The sequence below is a fragment of the Thermobia domestica genome, chromosome 16 (genome assembly GCF_964235325.1).
Source record: "Thermobia domestica chromosome 16, izTheDome1.hap1.1, whole genome shotgun sequence".
NCBI classification, from domain to species: domain Eukaryota; kingdom Metazoa; phylum Arthropoda; class Insecta; order Zygentoma; family Lepismatidae; genus Thermobia; species Thermobia domestica.
In genome coordinates, this window is record NC_137469.1 from 9,704,963 (window position 1) to 9,722,419 (window position 17,457).

Sequence of the window (17,457 nt, forward strand, 5' to 3'; positions counted from 1 at the left end):
CTTTTCTCCTCCACCATTTCTAATACTCTGTAGAAGTCCCTCATGATACAGTTCCTTCTTATCCAATGTCTCAACCAGTTTCTCTTCCTCTTCTTAATAATATCTAAAATTGTTCTTTTCTCCTCCACCATTTCTAATACTCTGTAGAAGTCCCTCATGATACAGTTCCTTCTTATCCAATGTCTCAACCAGTTTCTCTTCCTCTTCTTAATAATATCTAAAATTGTTCTTTTCTCCTCCACCATTTCTAATACTCTGTAGAAGTCCCTCATGATACAGTTCCTTCTTATCCAATGTCTCAACCAGTTTCTCTTCCTCTTCTTAATAATATCTAAAATTGTTCTTTTCTCCTCCACCATTTCTAATACTCTGTAGAAGTCCCTCATGATACAGTTCCTTCTTATCCAATGTCTCAACCAGTTTCTCTTCCTCTTCTTAATAATATCTAAAATTGTTCTTTTCTCCTCCACCATTTCTAATACTCTGTAGAAGTCCCTCATGATACAGTTCCTTCTTATCCAATGTCTCAACCAGTTTCTCTTCCTCTTCTTAATAATATCTAAAATTGTTCTTTTCTCCCCCACCATTTCTAATACTCTGTAGAAGTCCCTCATGATACAGTTCCTTCTTAGCCAATGTCTCAACCAGTTTCTCTTCCTCTTCTTAATAATATCTAAAATTGTTCTTTTCTCCTCCACCATTTCTAATACTCTGTAGAAGTCCCTCATGATACAGTTCCTTCTTATCCAATGTCTCAACCAGTTTCTCTTCCTCTTCTTAATAATATCTAAAATTGTTCTTTTCTCCCCCACCATTTCTAATACTCTGTAGAAGTCCCTCATGATACAGTTCCTTCTTAGCCAATGTCTCAACCAGTTTCTCTTCCTCTTCTTAATAATATCTAAAATTGTTCTTTTCTCCTCCACCATTTCTAATACTCTGTAGAAGTCCCTCATGATACAGTTCCTTCTTATCCAATGTCTCAACCAGTTTCTCTTCCTCTTCTTAATAATATCTAAAATTGTTCTTTTCTCCTCCACCATTTCTAATACTCTGTAGAAGTCCCTCATGATACAGTTCCTTCTTAGCCAATGTCTCAACCAGTTTCTCTTCCTCTTCTTAATAATATCTAAAATTGTTCTTTTCTCCCCCACCATTTCTAATACTCTGTAGAAGTCCCTCATGATACAGTTCCTTCTTATCCAATGTCTCAACCAGTTTCTCTTCCTCTTCTTAATAATATCTAAAATTGTTCTTTTCTCACCCACCATTTCTAATACTCTGTAGAAGTCCCTCATGATACAGTTCCTTCTTATCCAATGTCTCAACCAGTTTCTCTTCCTCTTCTTAATAATATCTAAAATTGTTCTTTTCTCCTCCACCATTTCTAATACTCTGTAGAAGTCCCTCATGATACAGTTCCTTCTTATCCAATGTCTCAACCAGTTTCTCTTCCTCTTCTTAATAATATCTAAAATTGTTCTTTTCTCCTCCACCATTTCTAATACTCTGTAGAAGTCCCTCATGATACAGTTCCTTCTTATCCAATGTCTCAACCAGTTTCTCTTCCTCTTCTTAATAATATCTAAAATTGTTCTTTTCTCCTCCACCATTTCTAATACTCTGTAGAAGTCCCTCATGATACAGTTCCTTCTTATCCAATGTCTCAACCAGTTTCTCTTCCTCTTCTTAATAATATCTAAAATTGTTCTTTTCTCCTCCACCATTTCTAATACTCTGTAGAAGTCCCTCATGATACAGTTCCTTCTTATCCAATGTCTCAACCAGTTTCTCTTCCTCTTCTTAATAATATCTAAAATTGTTCTTTTCTCCTCCACCATTTCTAATACTCTGTAGAAGTCCCTCATGATACAGTTCCTTCTTAGCCAATGTCTCAACCAGTTTTTCTTCCTCTTCTTAATAATATCTAAAATTGTTGTTTTCTCCCCCACCATTTCTAATACTCTGTAGAAGTCCCTCATGATACAGTTCCTTCTTAGCCAATGTCTCAACCAGTTTCTCTTCCTCTTCTTAATAATATCTAAAATTGTTCTTTTCTCCCTCACCATTTCTAATACTCTGTAGAAGTCCCTCATGATACAGTTCCTTCTTAGCCAATGTCTCAACCAGTTTCTCTTCCTCTTCTTAATAATATCTAAAATTGTTCTTTTCTCCCTCACCATTTCTAATACTCTGTAGAAGTCCCTCATGATACAGTTCCTTCTTAGCCAATGTCTCAACCAGTTTCTCTTCCTCTTTTTAATAATATCTAAAATTGTTCTTTTCTCCCCCACCATTTCTAATACTCTGTAGAAGTCCCTCATGATACAGTTCCTTCTTAGCCAATGTCTCAACCAGTTTCTCTTCCTCTTCTTAATAATATCTAAAATTGTTCTTTTCTCCCTCACCATTTCTAATACTCTGTAGAAGTCCCTCATGATACAGTTCCTTCTTAGCCAATGTCTCAACCAGTTTCTCTTCCTCTTCTTAATAATATCTAAAATTGTTCTTTTCTCCCCCACCATTTCTAATACTCTGTAGAAGTCCCTCATGATACAGTTCCTTCTTAGCCAATGTCTCAACCAGTTTCTCTTCCTCTTCTTAATAATATCTAAAATTGTTCTTTTCTCCCTCACCATTTCTAATACTCTGTAGAAGTCCCTCATGATACAGTTCCTTCTTAGCCAATGTCTCAACCAGTTTCTCTTCCTCTTCTTAATAATATCTAAAATTGTTCTTTTCTCCCCCACCATTTCTAATACTCTGTAGAAGTCCCTCATGATACAGTTCCTTCTTATCCAATGTCTCAACCAGTTTCTCTTCCTCTTCCTAATAATATCTAAAATTGTTCTTTTCTCCCTCACCATTTCTAATACTCTGTAGAAGTCCCTCATGATACAGTTCCTTCTTAGCCAATGTCTCAACCAGTTTCTCTTCCTCTTCTTAATAATATCTAAAATTGTTCTTTTCTCCCTCACCATTTCTAATACTCTGTAGAAGTCCCTCATGATACAGTTCCTTCTTAGCCAATGTCTCAACCAGTTTCTCTTCCTCTTCTTAATAATATCTAAAATTGTTCTTTTCTCCCCCACCATTTCTAATACTCTGTAGAAGTCCCTCATGATACAGTTCCTTCTTATCCAATGTCTCAACCAGTTTCTCTTCCTCTTCTTAATAATATCTAAAATTGTTATTTTCTCCCCTACCATTTCTAACACCATCTCATTCGTTTTCCGTTCGACCCAACTAATTCTATGTATTCTTCACTCCCACATTTCGAAAGAGACCTACACTAATTATTAACAACGCGTTGAAACTAACTCTGGGAGAATACGAGTTTCCGCGAGAACGCGACACCGTGAGATTTACGCGTAGACGAAATTATATAAGTAAGATACATAACTGTAGTGAGTGGTAACATAAATGATGTTGTAAACAGAACGGTTAGTAACATAGCAATATGGAAATTTCGGTAGCTGATTTTCTAAAACTTTCACGAGTTCGGAGTGTAGTACATATTACTAATGATTGTAGCGGAAGTTTTAAGCCATCAAATTTCAAAATTTTAGTTATACAGCTGAGATTGTCGTAGGCCAAGTTTTATTTTAGGCATGATTTAATCTGAAAAATTTAATTTTTCAATATTTTCGAAAAAATGTGTTTACTTAATCTTATAGCACTTTCCGTATTTGAGAAACACAATTGGCTTAAAGCTGCTGTCATCTGTTAAGCATTTTTATTAAATACTTGAAGGTTATACATCACTGTTCAAGTGGTAGTAAGTCTCAATGTTCTTATTAAAACGATAAACATTTAGTGGTTATGATTAGATAAGCTTTGGTTTAGTTGTGTTATAGTCATAATCACCAATGAGTGATTTTCTAAACAGCAGACTGATTGAATGAATTGCCTCAAGTGAACTCTTGCCGCTAATTGCAATTACGCTCATTGACAATTATTAGGCACCACATATTTAATCCATAAATATTGTTTCCACTGATCGTGACTGTTTATTATTATAAATATAAGAGTAGATGGCATTAGTAAAGCCATTGCAACCGTTAGTAGAGGCAGGCGTGTTACTTACGCTCGATGAGGAAAGTACTACACCGAGTGGAAAGACTTCCATAAGATATAATCAGGTACGGTAGAGACCATTGTCAGTTCAATACAGTACTATCGTAGAAGTGAATAGTGGATTGGAAGATGGCGGCAAGATTGATAGTTGTAGAGCTGGTGGTTGGACGTTTCTGCACAAAAGTTCCCAACTTAGTAATTTTGAAAGCTTATTATTTTGCTTTTAGTATTCCTCGTTTCAACCAATGTTGATAAAAAAAATGATTTACTTTCCTCAAGTTTGAGATTCGTGCGCTCAAAGAATATGCAGTGACAATGCACACGATTGTATAAGTAAAATTCTCAAGGTAGTGATTAGGAAAACATTATTTTACTGTTATTTCCTTAACACTAACGGCTCAGGGCTGAACCAGCCGTTTAAACTTCCCTAGCTCATCTCCTAATTAACTTAGAGAGATAATTTAGGTGCTTATCTCTTGAGGAAGGATGAAACTTGTCAGTGTTGTGCATTTCATCCACATCGAGGGTCCCGCAACGGAAAGATAGGTGAGAATTTGGATGTTTTTAGTTCCCCTCCCCCTGAGCATTTGGGTGGGAATTTGTTCTTAATTGTCATAGAGATATAAGCCATACCTTGTTGGAAAGCTTATGGGACACAGATTCAAACGACGTAACTTTTGTGCTCCCGTGCCCAACCCCTAAAAGAAGAAGAAGAAGAAATTTTAAAAAGTCGGGGAAAGTACACGTTTTCGCAGTTCGTGGGGCTATGGAAACACTGTTATTTGTCGTATGCAAGAGGAGCACAAAAGTTACCTAGGAATTTGTGTCCCTTGAGCTTTCTAATGACGTATGGCTCATATCTCTGTGACAATTAGGGGCGTCGCAAGGGCTGCCACAATCAGAGTAGGTGACAGTCTATCGAAAAATATACAGGATGGTTCACTTAGGTGCGATGTTCAGAATTTTTGGTCCGTTGTTATTCGCCCTTCATTTTCTGTACAATGGTCACCAACGTCTGCTGTATATGTGAGAACATTTTTTTTCTTGCGTACTACAAATAACAGTGTTGCTATAGTCTCACAAACTTCGACAAAATGTATTTTTAAAAAATTTCTTCTTCTTTTATGGGTTGGGCACGGCTTGGGCACGGATGACAAAAACGTTACCTCATTGGAATCTATGTCCCATAAGATTTCCAGCGAGGTATGCCTTATATCTCTCTAACAATAATGAGCGTTGCTAGGGCTGCCAACGTAATAATAGACCAAACCTCCCATGCAACTGTTATACCTTTTCTCAGTCTTTGGCCTTTTCATAAGTATATACATTTTCTCCTTGTCGCAGCGGTTTACTACATCAACATTGCCAATGTCTAGAAAGTTGGAAGCTAGGACAGTAACTCTATTGTCGAGCCATTTTACCATAAGAACATCATCCAGTGATAAATGTGATGAAATCTTTAAGTTTTACGTCCCACAGTTATGCCGGTTAGGCTAAAGGAGACGGTGATGATGAGAGATGAGTGAAATGGTGGAATGAAGAAAGTGGGAGGAAACCCACGAGCACAGTGTTTGTCCACCACAAAGTTCACTTGGCGGGGGCTGGGATCGAACCCGGGACCCCAAGCACCAGAAGTGAACGCTCTACCACTGAGCCACCGCGCTCCCAGTGGTAAATGTGAGTTAGAAATACGAAATAAACTAGAAAATTACATTTTCGCGGAATCTTATGGTAGCATTGACCCCCTTAACCCTTCGTGGTTGCGCCACTGAGTTAATTTAAAGTGAATACATTTCCCTCATTTCCAATCCAAGAAATAACACATAGCATTGACTAGAAAGGAGAGAAACACTACGTACTAAATTAATATTTCCTTTGCTTGAACATTTTCTAATACCAAGAAACTTAGATAATACTCGTGTTTATATTCTCATAAGTTGTAGGGACAAAATTACTAAAATTTCAAACATTCAGCTTGTAGACATGAACAACAATGCAAGTCTATCTGTAAAAAAAATTAAATTTTTCGCGATATAATAACAAAAAACTGCTATACACCATTTGAGTACTTTGTACACGTTCGTGAACAGCAAAAATTACACTTTCTTAAAAAATGATTTTCTTAACAAGTATGTATTTCTATGTAATAACAATGTATTTCTATGTAACAATAAAATTTGCTATTTTCTGAACAAAACTTAGTAATTATTATTACTAAAATAATTAGTGTTTAGACATTCCAACAAAATAAAATAAAAATAGCTAATCGGCAGAAACATCAATGCTTTCAGTCATGTTGTAAAAAAAAATGTAGTTGCATAATAGACCAATGAAAGTAGCACCTGCAGGCCAAATTAATTCGGCAATAAACCTATGTAACTACTGGTGCCAAAATATTGGGAATCATTGCGATAAAATGCTACGAATCTAAAGAGTTAAATAGAATTACAGATAAACAAAATCTTACCTCAAATACATATGGTGACGAACAGAAGACGTTGTAGTAAGGTCCCACCCACATTCCGAAGAATCCATTATGCTCCTTCGTTAAATTAATCAGTCGCTTGAAGACAGCTGAAATACATAATTGTACTAATAAATAAACAGAAACAAATAATACGGATAGATTATTTTAAGTACAAATTTATTTACCGAACATAAAATGGTGACATTAAATAAAAACATAATGGAATAAATATATTCTTACAGTAGGAATACTTCTTCTTGTTTTCTGTCTTTGGGTATGGTACCCTGTATTGAGGCGACATTGCCTCTTAGAACTGCCATACTTAATCTTTGTATGAGGAAAGTGCTTGCTCTGTCATCGCCAGATAACTGCGTGATCCGTCTGCCTATTTCTTTTATAAAGTTAATACCTTCTCTGCCCCATGCACCACTGGATTCAATAGCGATAATTACAAAATGATATTTCTCCGCAGGATTACTGTATTTTCTCCTCTTTTTTTTCCGTTTCATTTCGGCAGGCTATATTTCCCGCCTTAATCGAAGAAAAGGGGAGATTGGAAGGAGCGAACGTATCTGAACATGAAAGTCTCAAATTAGCGCTTTACCTTTCTTCCACGGTAACAAAGTCATCCCATCTGGTCTTTTTCCATCTGTTCTGCTACACCCAATGGGTTCTCTTATTGCAGGTATGCCGGCTGAGATTAAAGCTCTCATTCATTATAATGTTATTAACATTTGAGTGGCGAGAATATCTACCTGCGCTTTTGGAACATGAAAGGCCATGTAAACCTTTTTTTATTAACTTCGCTCTTACATGCTTGACATTTGTGGTCTTCACATATATCTGCCCCTAGACGTAACGCAATGGCTATTCGGAAACATTCATTACTTAAGTAAAGGCCGAGCGTGGGCGAAGGTAGGGCTTTGAGCCAAGCACCTGCTTCTAAGGAGGAAGCAGAGATTAATCTGGCTTTCTCTTCTAAGTTGTCTGCCGACTGGAGTAAAAAGGAGAGATGTGATTTAATGATAGGCATGTCCCATGTGATTTGTTTTGATCTGGAGTTGATTTCGGGTAATTCTAAGACTACTAATATTGACCAAGTTGTAGAGCAATCCTCAATCTCAGTAATTCCGTGAGAAATTATATCGTGTTGGACAAGCGATTTGATTAGGCATTTGGAACTATAGAATGGTGCCAAGAAGGCGGGAATAGCCATATCTAAGGCTTGTTGGATGTCTAATCCTCCAAAACTGATCGGAAAAGAAGCCTGTAGACATGCATTAGGAGGAAGAAAACAATTAATGATGGATTCCGATCCAGATTTGATGGAGTTATCGTAACGATCTTCTTCTCTCCAAGATGGTAAACATCGTAGAAAATATAGCAACCTTGGCATGGTAAAAGAAGTTCTTAATAAATAGAAAGCTGAGTGTGCTGACAATCGTGTGAAATAATTCTCTAGCTTGGTAGTCTTCTCAATTAATAAGAGACTTTCCTTGCTTCAGAAGAAAGGGCAGAACCCAAAAGAAAAGCGTTTGAAGACGACACTAATTGAATGCCTGGAGCTGCCTCATTAAACATGGTGAAAAATATATTTGTCTGTTCTGGAGGTGTTTCCAAGAAGCTAATCTCACATTTGGAGTAGTTTAGTTGGAAGGCTATTAAAGTACAAATTGCATGTTATATACTGTAGGCTGTTCTTAATTGCCCAGCAGTTACATTCAAAATAGAGATATTATTGTCCATTTTTAATTCAAAAAGTTATACAGATTTCAAAAGATGTAGCTAAATAACTAATATTAAAGACTAAGATTACATAAATATATGTTAAAAATTTTATATGTTGAGTTTTATACGCTTTTCGTTTTTGTTGATTTGAAATAAAGTATATTATAAAAGTCCAGATTCAAAAGAAAATATAGAAAGTATACTTTACATAACATTTCACTAACGAAAAGACGGCGTAATATCTTCGGAATACAAAAACTAAAGTAAGTTTAAAAACAACTATTTTGCACATATTTCCAATATTAAAAAGAGTATTATTATCAGTGGCGTATTTAGGGAGCTATCGGGTTCGAACCAACCCGGAATAAATTTGGTAGATTTTTGCATTCCACGCACAAAAATAATCCTTCTTCATATTTCTAAGAATTTCATTGACTTTCCATTTTCTTATGCTCTTTGTTCAGAAATAATAGAGCACTCTGTATTTGTCAAATTTCATTCTATTCAGTTATATCTGCCCAGTCTCACTCAATGTTTTCATTTTCCATACCTGGAAGTGTCATTATTCAAATATTAAAGGAAGAATAATTAACTTCATTAATTTTTGTCGGCACCCAAAAGTAAAAATATAAGTGCTTGTTTACCTGCATAGCCCCCGAAACAAAATCCTAAATACGCCACTGATTATTATTATTATTATTATTATTATTATTATTATTATTATTATTATTATTATTATTATTATTATTATTATTATTTTATTTTGGGAGAGAGATTCATAACCATGTGTGAATATGTAGAGAAATCTAAAGTTCTGAAGTCATACATATGAGTATTGCAGACAAGGCAACATCGATAGGAAATATTAGTGAATAAAATCCTGCACCAAAATTTTCAACTTTAAATAGGAAAATATTTTTCAAAGTCATTTTCAAATTTCACTAATGCAGTTTTTTTCTTCCTCTGAACCATATTCCAGTCCCAATACTTTTTCTAAGCATACTTTGTTTACAATATTTTTTTTTTAAATGTAATTGTGGAAAACAGAAAACAAATACGGTAAACAATAATAGTACTGGATTCTCAGGTGTATATTGCACATCTTGTCAGCAATTTTTGTCTGTAAGTAGGCACATGTATAAGGCTGAAAGTGTTTCTAAGATTAATCGTATAAAACCAGATGAGAAAGCAAGCACTATTTCTATACTCGCACAGAACTTCATTTTGAAAACAAATGAAAATGAAAGTACTAATTTTGCAGTTGCACATTGAAAACAGACGAAAAAGGAAATGAAGCACTACTTCTACACTTGCGCAGAACTATAATTTGAAAACAGATGAAATCGATGGCTATATTTTTGCACTTGCACTAAACTTCATTTGAAAACATGAAAACGAAAGCACTAACATCTCACTTGCATAGCACTTTATTTTAAATACAGATGAAAATGAAAATAATATTTCTTCACTTGCACAGAACTTTATTTTGAAAACAGTTGAAATGGAAAGCACTACTATTCACTTGCACAGAACTTTATTTTGAAAACAATTGAAATCGAAAGCACTACTTATTCACTTGCACAGAACTTTATTTTGAAAACAGTTGAAATCGAAAGCACTACTTATTCACTTGCACAGAACTTTATTTTGAAAACAATTGAAATCGAAAGCACTACTTATTCACTTGCACAGAACTTTATTTTGAAAACAGTTGAAATCGAAAGCACTACTTATTCACTTGCACTGAACTTTATTTTGAAAACAATTGAAATCGAAAGCACTACTTATTCACTTGCACAGAACTTTATTTTGAAAACAGTTGAAATCGAAAGCACTACTTATTCACTTGCACAGAACTTTATTTTGAAAACAATTGAAATCGAAAGCACTACTTATTCACTTGCACAGAACTTTATTTTGAAAACAGTTGAAATCGAAAGCACTACTTATTCACTTGCACAGAATTTTATTTTGAAAACAGTTGAAATCGAAAGCACTAGTTATTCACTTGCACTGAACTTTATTTTGAAAACAATTGAAATCGAAAGCACTAGTTATTCACTTGCACAGAACTTTATTTTGAAAACAGTTGAAATCGAAAGCACTACTTATTCACTTGCACAGAATTTTATTTTGAAAACAGTTGAAATCGAAAGCACTAGTTATTCACTTGCACTGAACTTTATTTTGAAAACAATTGAAATCGAAAGCACTAGTTATTCACTTGCACAGAACTTTATTTTGAAAACAGTTGAAATCGAAAGCACTACTTATTCACTTGCACAGAACTTTATTTTGAAAACAGTTGAAATCGAAAGCACTACTTATTCACTTGCACAGAACTTTATTTTGAAAACAGTTGAAATCGAAAGCACTAATTATTCAATTGAACAGAACATTATTTTGAAAAGAGATGAAATCAAAAGCGCTTCTTCTACAGTAGCGTTTGAGTACCTTATTATTAAGTGCAAAATTCTACCAAGACTATTTTCAATATTCAAGGACACATATTCACAAAACGTCACTAGAAGAGAAAGAATCATATCATAATCGAGACGAGACGAAACTTCTGCAAAATTTAGGAGACGAGACGACGTGTAAAACCTTGTTTTTCGCTTCGTCTCGTCTAGCAAGTAGCACTAATCATTTATTTCTTTTTTAAGTGTAAAATCTGAAATGATCTTTGCCTTTACTTAGCTGAAACGAAATGAAAATACTTTTTAACGCAAAAGAGAAACATATATAAATAAAATATTAAGAACATATTCTAGCAAAAAAAAAAAAATCTTTTTTTCTTCTGTTGAAGTCATACAATATACTTCAGGGATTATCCACAGCTGCTATTGCATTAAAAATATTTTGTCTGTGTTTTATAGTAGAAAATATTTATTCTTTGCTGTATAAAATGTACAGTATTTTAGTTTATATCATAGCAACATCGCCACTACTGAGAAAGGGCATCAGGTTTCTGATTAGGGTGTCTTAGCCCCTTATAATTCCGCCTAAGGGCGAAACAAGCAAGAAAGATTATAAATCTTGAACACGATTTTATAACGATCACGCTAATAGGTCTTAAAAATTGTAATGTTACTAGGATCACGCTAATAGATTTTATAAAATTGTACCACATTATCCTTTATTTTTTTGTGTAATTATGCTTTATTTTTTCCAAATTATGCTTTATTATTCTTTATTGTTAATTTTAATCATTGTTTTATATTAATGGTGTATAATGTATAATGTTTACTATACATTAAATGTTCTAAATATCTTGATCTATTTATTAATATTTTATGTAACCCGTTTCTTTCATATTTAATGAACTTTCTACTTAGTGCATCGTAAACAAATATGCTTTACTCGAGTACGTTTTGTGCGCCTTAGAGATGCATATATAGAGAAAGGGAAACTAAGAGATGCAACGAAAAAATAAAGAAAGTGCTCAAGTTCATGAGGCACACATAACCATACAGTGTAGAGTTCTGTGCTAACTTTATTCACAGTTCGCGGAAAGTGTTCTTCTCTTCCTTTTTGTTTTCTCCACATAAAAGGATAACACCAGAAAGTGTACAGATATAAAAATTAGCTTTTCATTGTTGCATTGTTATGTTCTCAATGATTTTGCATTGTAAATATTGGTTTTAAAAAATATTATTACAGTATGTTAAACTTGCACTTAAATAGAACTTTCCAAGAATTGTGCTATATATTTTAAATTATGCTTTATGCTTTATTTTCTAAAATTATGCTTTATTATGCTTTTAAAATTAGTTTCTTTTGGACCCTTAGACAACCACAACCATGTTCAAGGTACCAACCATATGTCTAAATTGATATTATGCTTTTTATGCTTTTTATGCTTTTTATGCTTTTGGGTTGCTCTAGTTATTAGGACATGGTAAGAGGCCTTACAAGATTGTAATGTTATTAGGATCATATCACAATGCAAAGGTGCAACCCTCAAAACATTAAAGAGTTGAGGGTTGTATAACATCTAGGCGAAAATATTCCTTATTATAAAGTTAAATCCATTTATTTATAAGCATACGTTTCCTTAGCAGATATTATTCATCACATTACGAGAACTGCGTGAAACAAAAATCAACAATCATTTCCTTAAAATATTCTTTTGCAATCGACAGGTTAAACCTAAGCGTCACTTTCTGTTTCATATATGCAATAGATAACTGTGGTCGTCTACAGAAAAGGTAAAAACCCATTGAAACAGAAAGTAGTCGAACTGCTTATTAGATCACCCACGAAGGTCATGGTGCTCTCAACTGCACGGTCTTTCAATGAAAGATTGTATAACACTTACTTAATGATTGCATCTTTTCTGATAAACAATGTTTTTTTTCCTACAAGTTTCTATTTTTTGTCATCCAGATCACCTTGACGAGTTTTTTGCACTTGAAACGTCTTCCGCATTGCAATTGGCTGGAGATTGGATCATTCACGCAGCCAGCAGATGATGCAACCAGTAAGTCGTTCGGTCAGTTGTGTTATGCCATCTGATGTAACGGCTTCCTTGCGGGTGGTTGACCATGAAACGAGTAAATAAACACAAGTCCAGTTGTTATGCGTACAATATCGCACCGTTGAAGTCATAATGCCTGCTACACTTGAGCTTTTGAGAAGGAAGACAAATATTGTAAAAGCTTTTTTACACATATTTCTATTTTCATTGCGGGCATGGTGGATAACTGATAGAGCGCTTACTTTTGATACGTGGGGTCGTTGGTTCGATCCAGGCCTCGTGTTTGTGGTGGAGAATATCGTGTCCGTGGGTTTTCTGGGGGTACCCCCGTTTCCTCCCACGTCCTCACTCCATTAATTCTTTCATCATCATTCACTTCCCTTAACTATCAGTCTCTCTTAGCCTAAACGACATAAACGTGGGACGTTAAACTGCAAGAAAATCGTTTCATTTCTTTCTATTTTAATTCTACCACTGTAAGGTTTTTCAGTACGAAGAATTAGTCGTAGTCAGGTTCGAACTTACCAGACCTAGGAAACCGGCAGTTAACAAAGTCGGATCGTTCTTTTCTTAGTAAACGTATATATACAGGGTGTTTCAAAACAACACCGGCAACGTTTGGAAGGTCATTTCTGACACTAAGATAAGACAAAAAGTATAGACCAACCTGGGTGCACAAATGCGTCCTTTCGGAGTTATAGGCTGCCGAAAACATGAAAAAATGAAATTTAAAGGTCCATAGCTCCAAAACTATGGCATCTATCGAAGTCGGGTCAAGACTTCACTCAAGAACTAATACGTGCCCCATACAAAAATCCATGTTTCAGAACCCTAAGGTACTCACGCAACGATTTTTGTAGAGGGTGTTTGGCTACGGACATATAATTTGAATTACTCACCAACTACCTCTATAAAAATTGTTGTGAAACTCCCGCAGGATTCTGAAACATGTATTTTTGGATAGGGCACATGTTAGTTCCTAAGTGAAGTGTTCACCCGACTACGGTCGGTCGCATAGGTTTGGAGCTATGTACCTTTAAACTTCATTTTTTCATGTTTTCGGCGGCCTATGACTCCGAAAGGAAGCATTTATGCACCCAGGTTGGCCTATACTTTTCGTCTTATCTTGGTGTCGGGAATCACCTCCCAAACGTTGTCGATGTTGTTTTGAAACACCCTGCATATATATAGGGGAGACCGGGGTAATCACGAATACTTAAGCTTTGATTATCAATAACTCTTTTGTTTCTAGAGATAAAATTAAGATTTCTTGTGTATAGAAAGCTTGGAGTTTTTCCTGTTTACTAAAGTGCACAGGAAAGTCAAAAGTAGTATTTTTCAACAAAACAGTAAGATGTTTTAAAAGTATACCTATGTTCGGGATTGCCCCAGTTGTCGGGGTAATCCCAAACATACTGTTTACTCTAACTTTCCTTTACGAAAGAAGCGAAATGCATTAAAATACATTAAATTTATACTGTAATTTAGTACTTAAATCTTTAATAAGAATGATAATTACAAACATAACACTCGTTAATGAGAAACATGACCAGATCTCATCATCTTTGAAACTATTACAAATGCAAGCTAATAGGTAGTAGGCAAAATAAAGTGCACTCTTATGAAACAAACTAAGAAATAACGGTGCATTAAGTAAAATATTCGTTAGAATGAAAACATTATTTGAAATTGTACAAATCACAGATATACGCATTAATGTCTTGATCCCAGGGACGGATTCTTTATTAGTTCAATGATCAAATGCTGTTAATAGGCTGAACAAAATAAGCTAACTTATAATGGACGCTACTAGGCTAGATAAATTTGTAAAACACTCTGTGAATGACACACAGAAAAAAATGTAGCCTATGATAAGGGATCAGGTATCTAAAATAGGGTTACGGACTTTAAAATAATAAAGTAGGCTACTAATGGCCAAAATAATAAATATAGCAAACTATTCTAATTAATAAAACTAATAACGCTTATTATCACAAGACATGATCTGTCCGAAATCAATTTCGTTAACTTATTACTTACTTTTCAATAAAAAAAAAAAAATTAAAAATTTTTGATAATTTATTTCACACCATGGGGCAATCCGGAATACTCCGGGGTGATGACAAACGTTCTGTCCGGCATTTCCCCATGAGATGCCATTTTATTGTTGAAGTTGAAACTAATTTTTGACTGCATACAGCCTAGTAAGATTACAAAGAACTAATCCTCAAATATAGGAGAATATATAGCCTTATCTGTAACAATATCGATAAGATAAGAGCCAAGTTATCTTGCCTAGATTATTAAATCAACGTTATTAGTGAATCGCCTCCTTCCTCGCAATCCACTCAATTGCCTGTCACCAAATTTATGCTACACTTTTTCAGGTCTCTTCACTAACATGCAGCAAAATCCTCTGTTTTCTAACAAGCTTCCTTGGGCGTAAACTTGGGTGTTCGGCATATATATATAACCCTCAGTAATTTCACGTGGAGGAGAGCGACAGAGCCAGCGCTAATTTCTCTTCGTGTTCTCACTGAAGGAGCAGAGAAGTTTGGGGGCACCCAGTTTTTGTGTAGTGAAAAGGGTAATTTTAAATTCCTTCTTCTTCATAACAATATACAATGACTCGAAAAAGTATTCGTACAGTTCCAGGTTTCTATTATTTCAATGGTACTATTCATATCAAGGATGTAAAGTGGGTGATAATATTACTTGTATTAGTGTATACATCTATATATATACATCTATATATATATATAATGTATACATCTATATGTATGGAAAAAGTATTCGTACAGCTTACATATTCAAGAAAATAATAGTAAGAATAACATCAGTTTTCAATTAGTTGATACTTTCTAGGATTTCTTTTAGCAGCTATAATTGCCTAAAGTCTTCAATAAATTAAAACAACTAAGTTTTCTGTATTTTTAGGGGAAATGTTGTCACATTCTTCCAAGAAAGCATTTTTCAGGATTGCTTTGTTGGAAATAACCCTTTTTTATTGTCAAAAATCTCGCCGAAGACTGTTATTTAAAAATATTGATGTAGCACATGGTCATGAATATTAGTCATGAATAATAGTTCATCATTTCTTCTACAAAACACAAATTTCCGACGCCAACAGCACTCATTGACCGGCAAAAAAGCATAGATCCTCCAGCATGTTTCAAAAAAATCAAATCTTTAAGTTTTACGTCCCACGGTTATGTTGGGCTAAAGGAGACGGTGATGATGAGAGATGGATGAAATGGTGGAATGAAGAAAGTGGGAGGAAACGGGAGAACCCCGAGAAAACCCACGAGCTCGGTGTTTGTCCACCACAAAGTCCACACGGCGCGAGCTGGGATAGAACCAGGGACCCCAAGCACCGGAGGTGAACGCTCTACCACTGAGCCACCGCGCCCCCCACTCCAGCATGTTTCACTACGGGAGTACGATTTTTAGGGGATTTAGGATTTAGATTTCTGGACATTCGGCATCTATGGCCATTTAGCCCGTCATGTATGAGGGATAACGTCCCTCGGCGACTACACTATCCAGGGAAAAGGAAGGAAGAAAGGGTTAGGGAAAGAAGGTAGTGGCCTGGGACCTATTAGTTAGGTACCACCCCGGCATTTGCCTGGTGTGAATGAGGAAAACCCAGGAAAACCTCATTCAGAATGACTGGCCTATGCTTTTTCGACCGAGTGCTCCCACCAGGAATTGAACCCGGGACCGCTCGCACCGAAGGCGAGAGCGTTAGTGACTACGTTTAACTCTTGTCGATGAAAATAACTTTGTTTCAAATGTCAAAGGGATTATTTACGCCCTTCAGGACGAATTCAAGGCGCTTCTTGCGATTACTGTTAAGCGCCTAAATTTTGTTCCTTGAGATGCGGCAATTAACAGCATGTTTCCAACACATTCTTCACTGTAGCTAATGGTACCTTTAATCGTTGTCCCTGCAGCTCATTCACAACGTGAGGAGCACTTATCTTTGGATTAATTTTGATAATATGCACTATGCACTATTATGTTCTTGTATCTATTTGATAGTTCTTCTGGGCGACCACCCCTACGTTCATTTTAAATTGACTTCGTAACGCTGAATCTATCTAATATCACCTGCATCATTGAGGGAAGTCGTTCCATGATTTTAAATATTTCAGACACCGATTTTAGTCTAATTGTGGACCCTGATAATAGTTTTTCTTTCTCTTCCCTTGTTTCTTTTCCTTTGTGCCCCATCTTACCGTTTTTCCTAATGTTTGTGTAGAACGGAGACCGAGAAATAGGTTGATACTTCTGTCAGCAAGCTTCTCAAGCACCAATGCAAGAGTAATCACACAAACAGTGCTTGACAGGTATCTTTACTATGAACAAAACTACGGTGTACGAATACTTTTTCCACGGGAGTAAGACGTGAAACCAGCAAACTACTATGAATAGGTGGCGCAACTGGTGAACTAATGCTACAAAAGAATGTGAACGTAAATGCATAGGGTTCATATACAGGGTGACCCAAAAGTAGGTATACAGTCCTGTACTGACCGCCTCATAGCATTTTATATAATTTACTTATTGTTATCCATACAAGTAGTGACTTACAGTTTCTTTATTATTTGTTTTTAATCTCTTTTCACTCCTACCTTAAGCTTGAGAACAAACGGAAGCAAATAAACTAATTATCTTAGTAAACTAAAATGTCATACTTTGTAGGACT

General features: G+C 35.3%; 2 protein-coding genes across 3 annotated transcripts in view; one reads left to right on the plus strand and one right to left on the minus strand.

The window, feature by feature from the left end:
* LOC145672905 (cytochrome P450 4C1-like) overlaps window positions 1-17,457 on the minus strand; it is a 323,535-nt gene that overhangs the window by 272,326 nt on the left and 33,752 nt on the right. The window contains exon 2 of the mRNA XM_081742106.1: window positions 6,545-6,651. Within this exon, the coding sequence (XP_081598232.1) occupies window positions 6,545-6,651 (107 nt within the window). The remainder of the gene's footprint in view (window positions 1-6,544; window positions 6,652-17,457) is intronic.
* Window positions 1-17,457, plus strand: part of LOC145672906 (cytochrome P450 4C1-like) — a 151,792-nt gene that overhangs the window by 11,367 nt on the left and 122,968 nt on the right. The gene's annotated exons all lie outside the window — the stretch shown is intronic.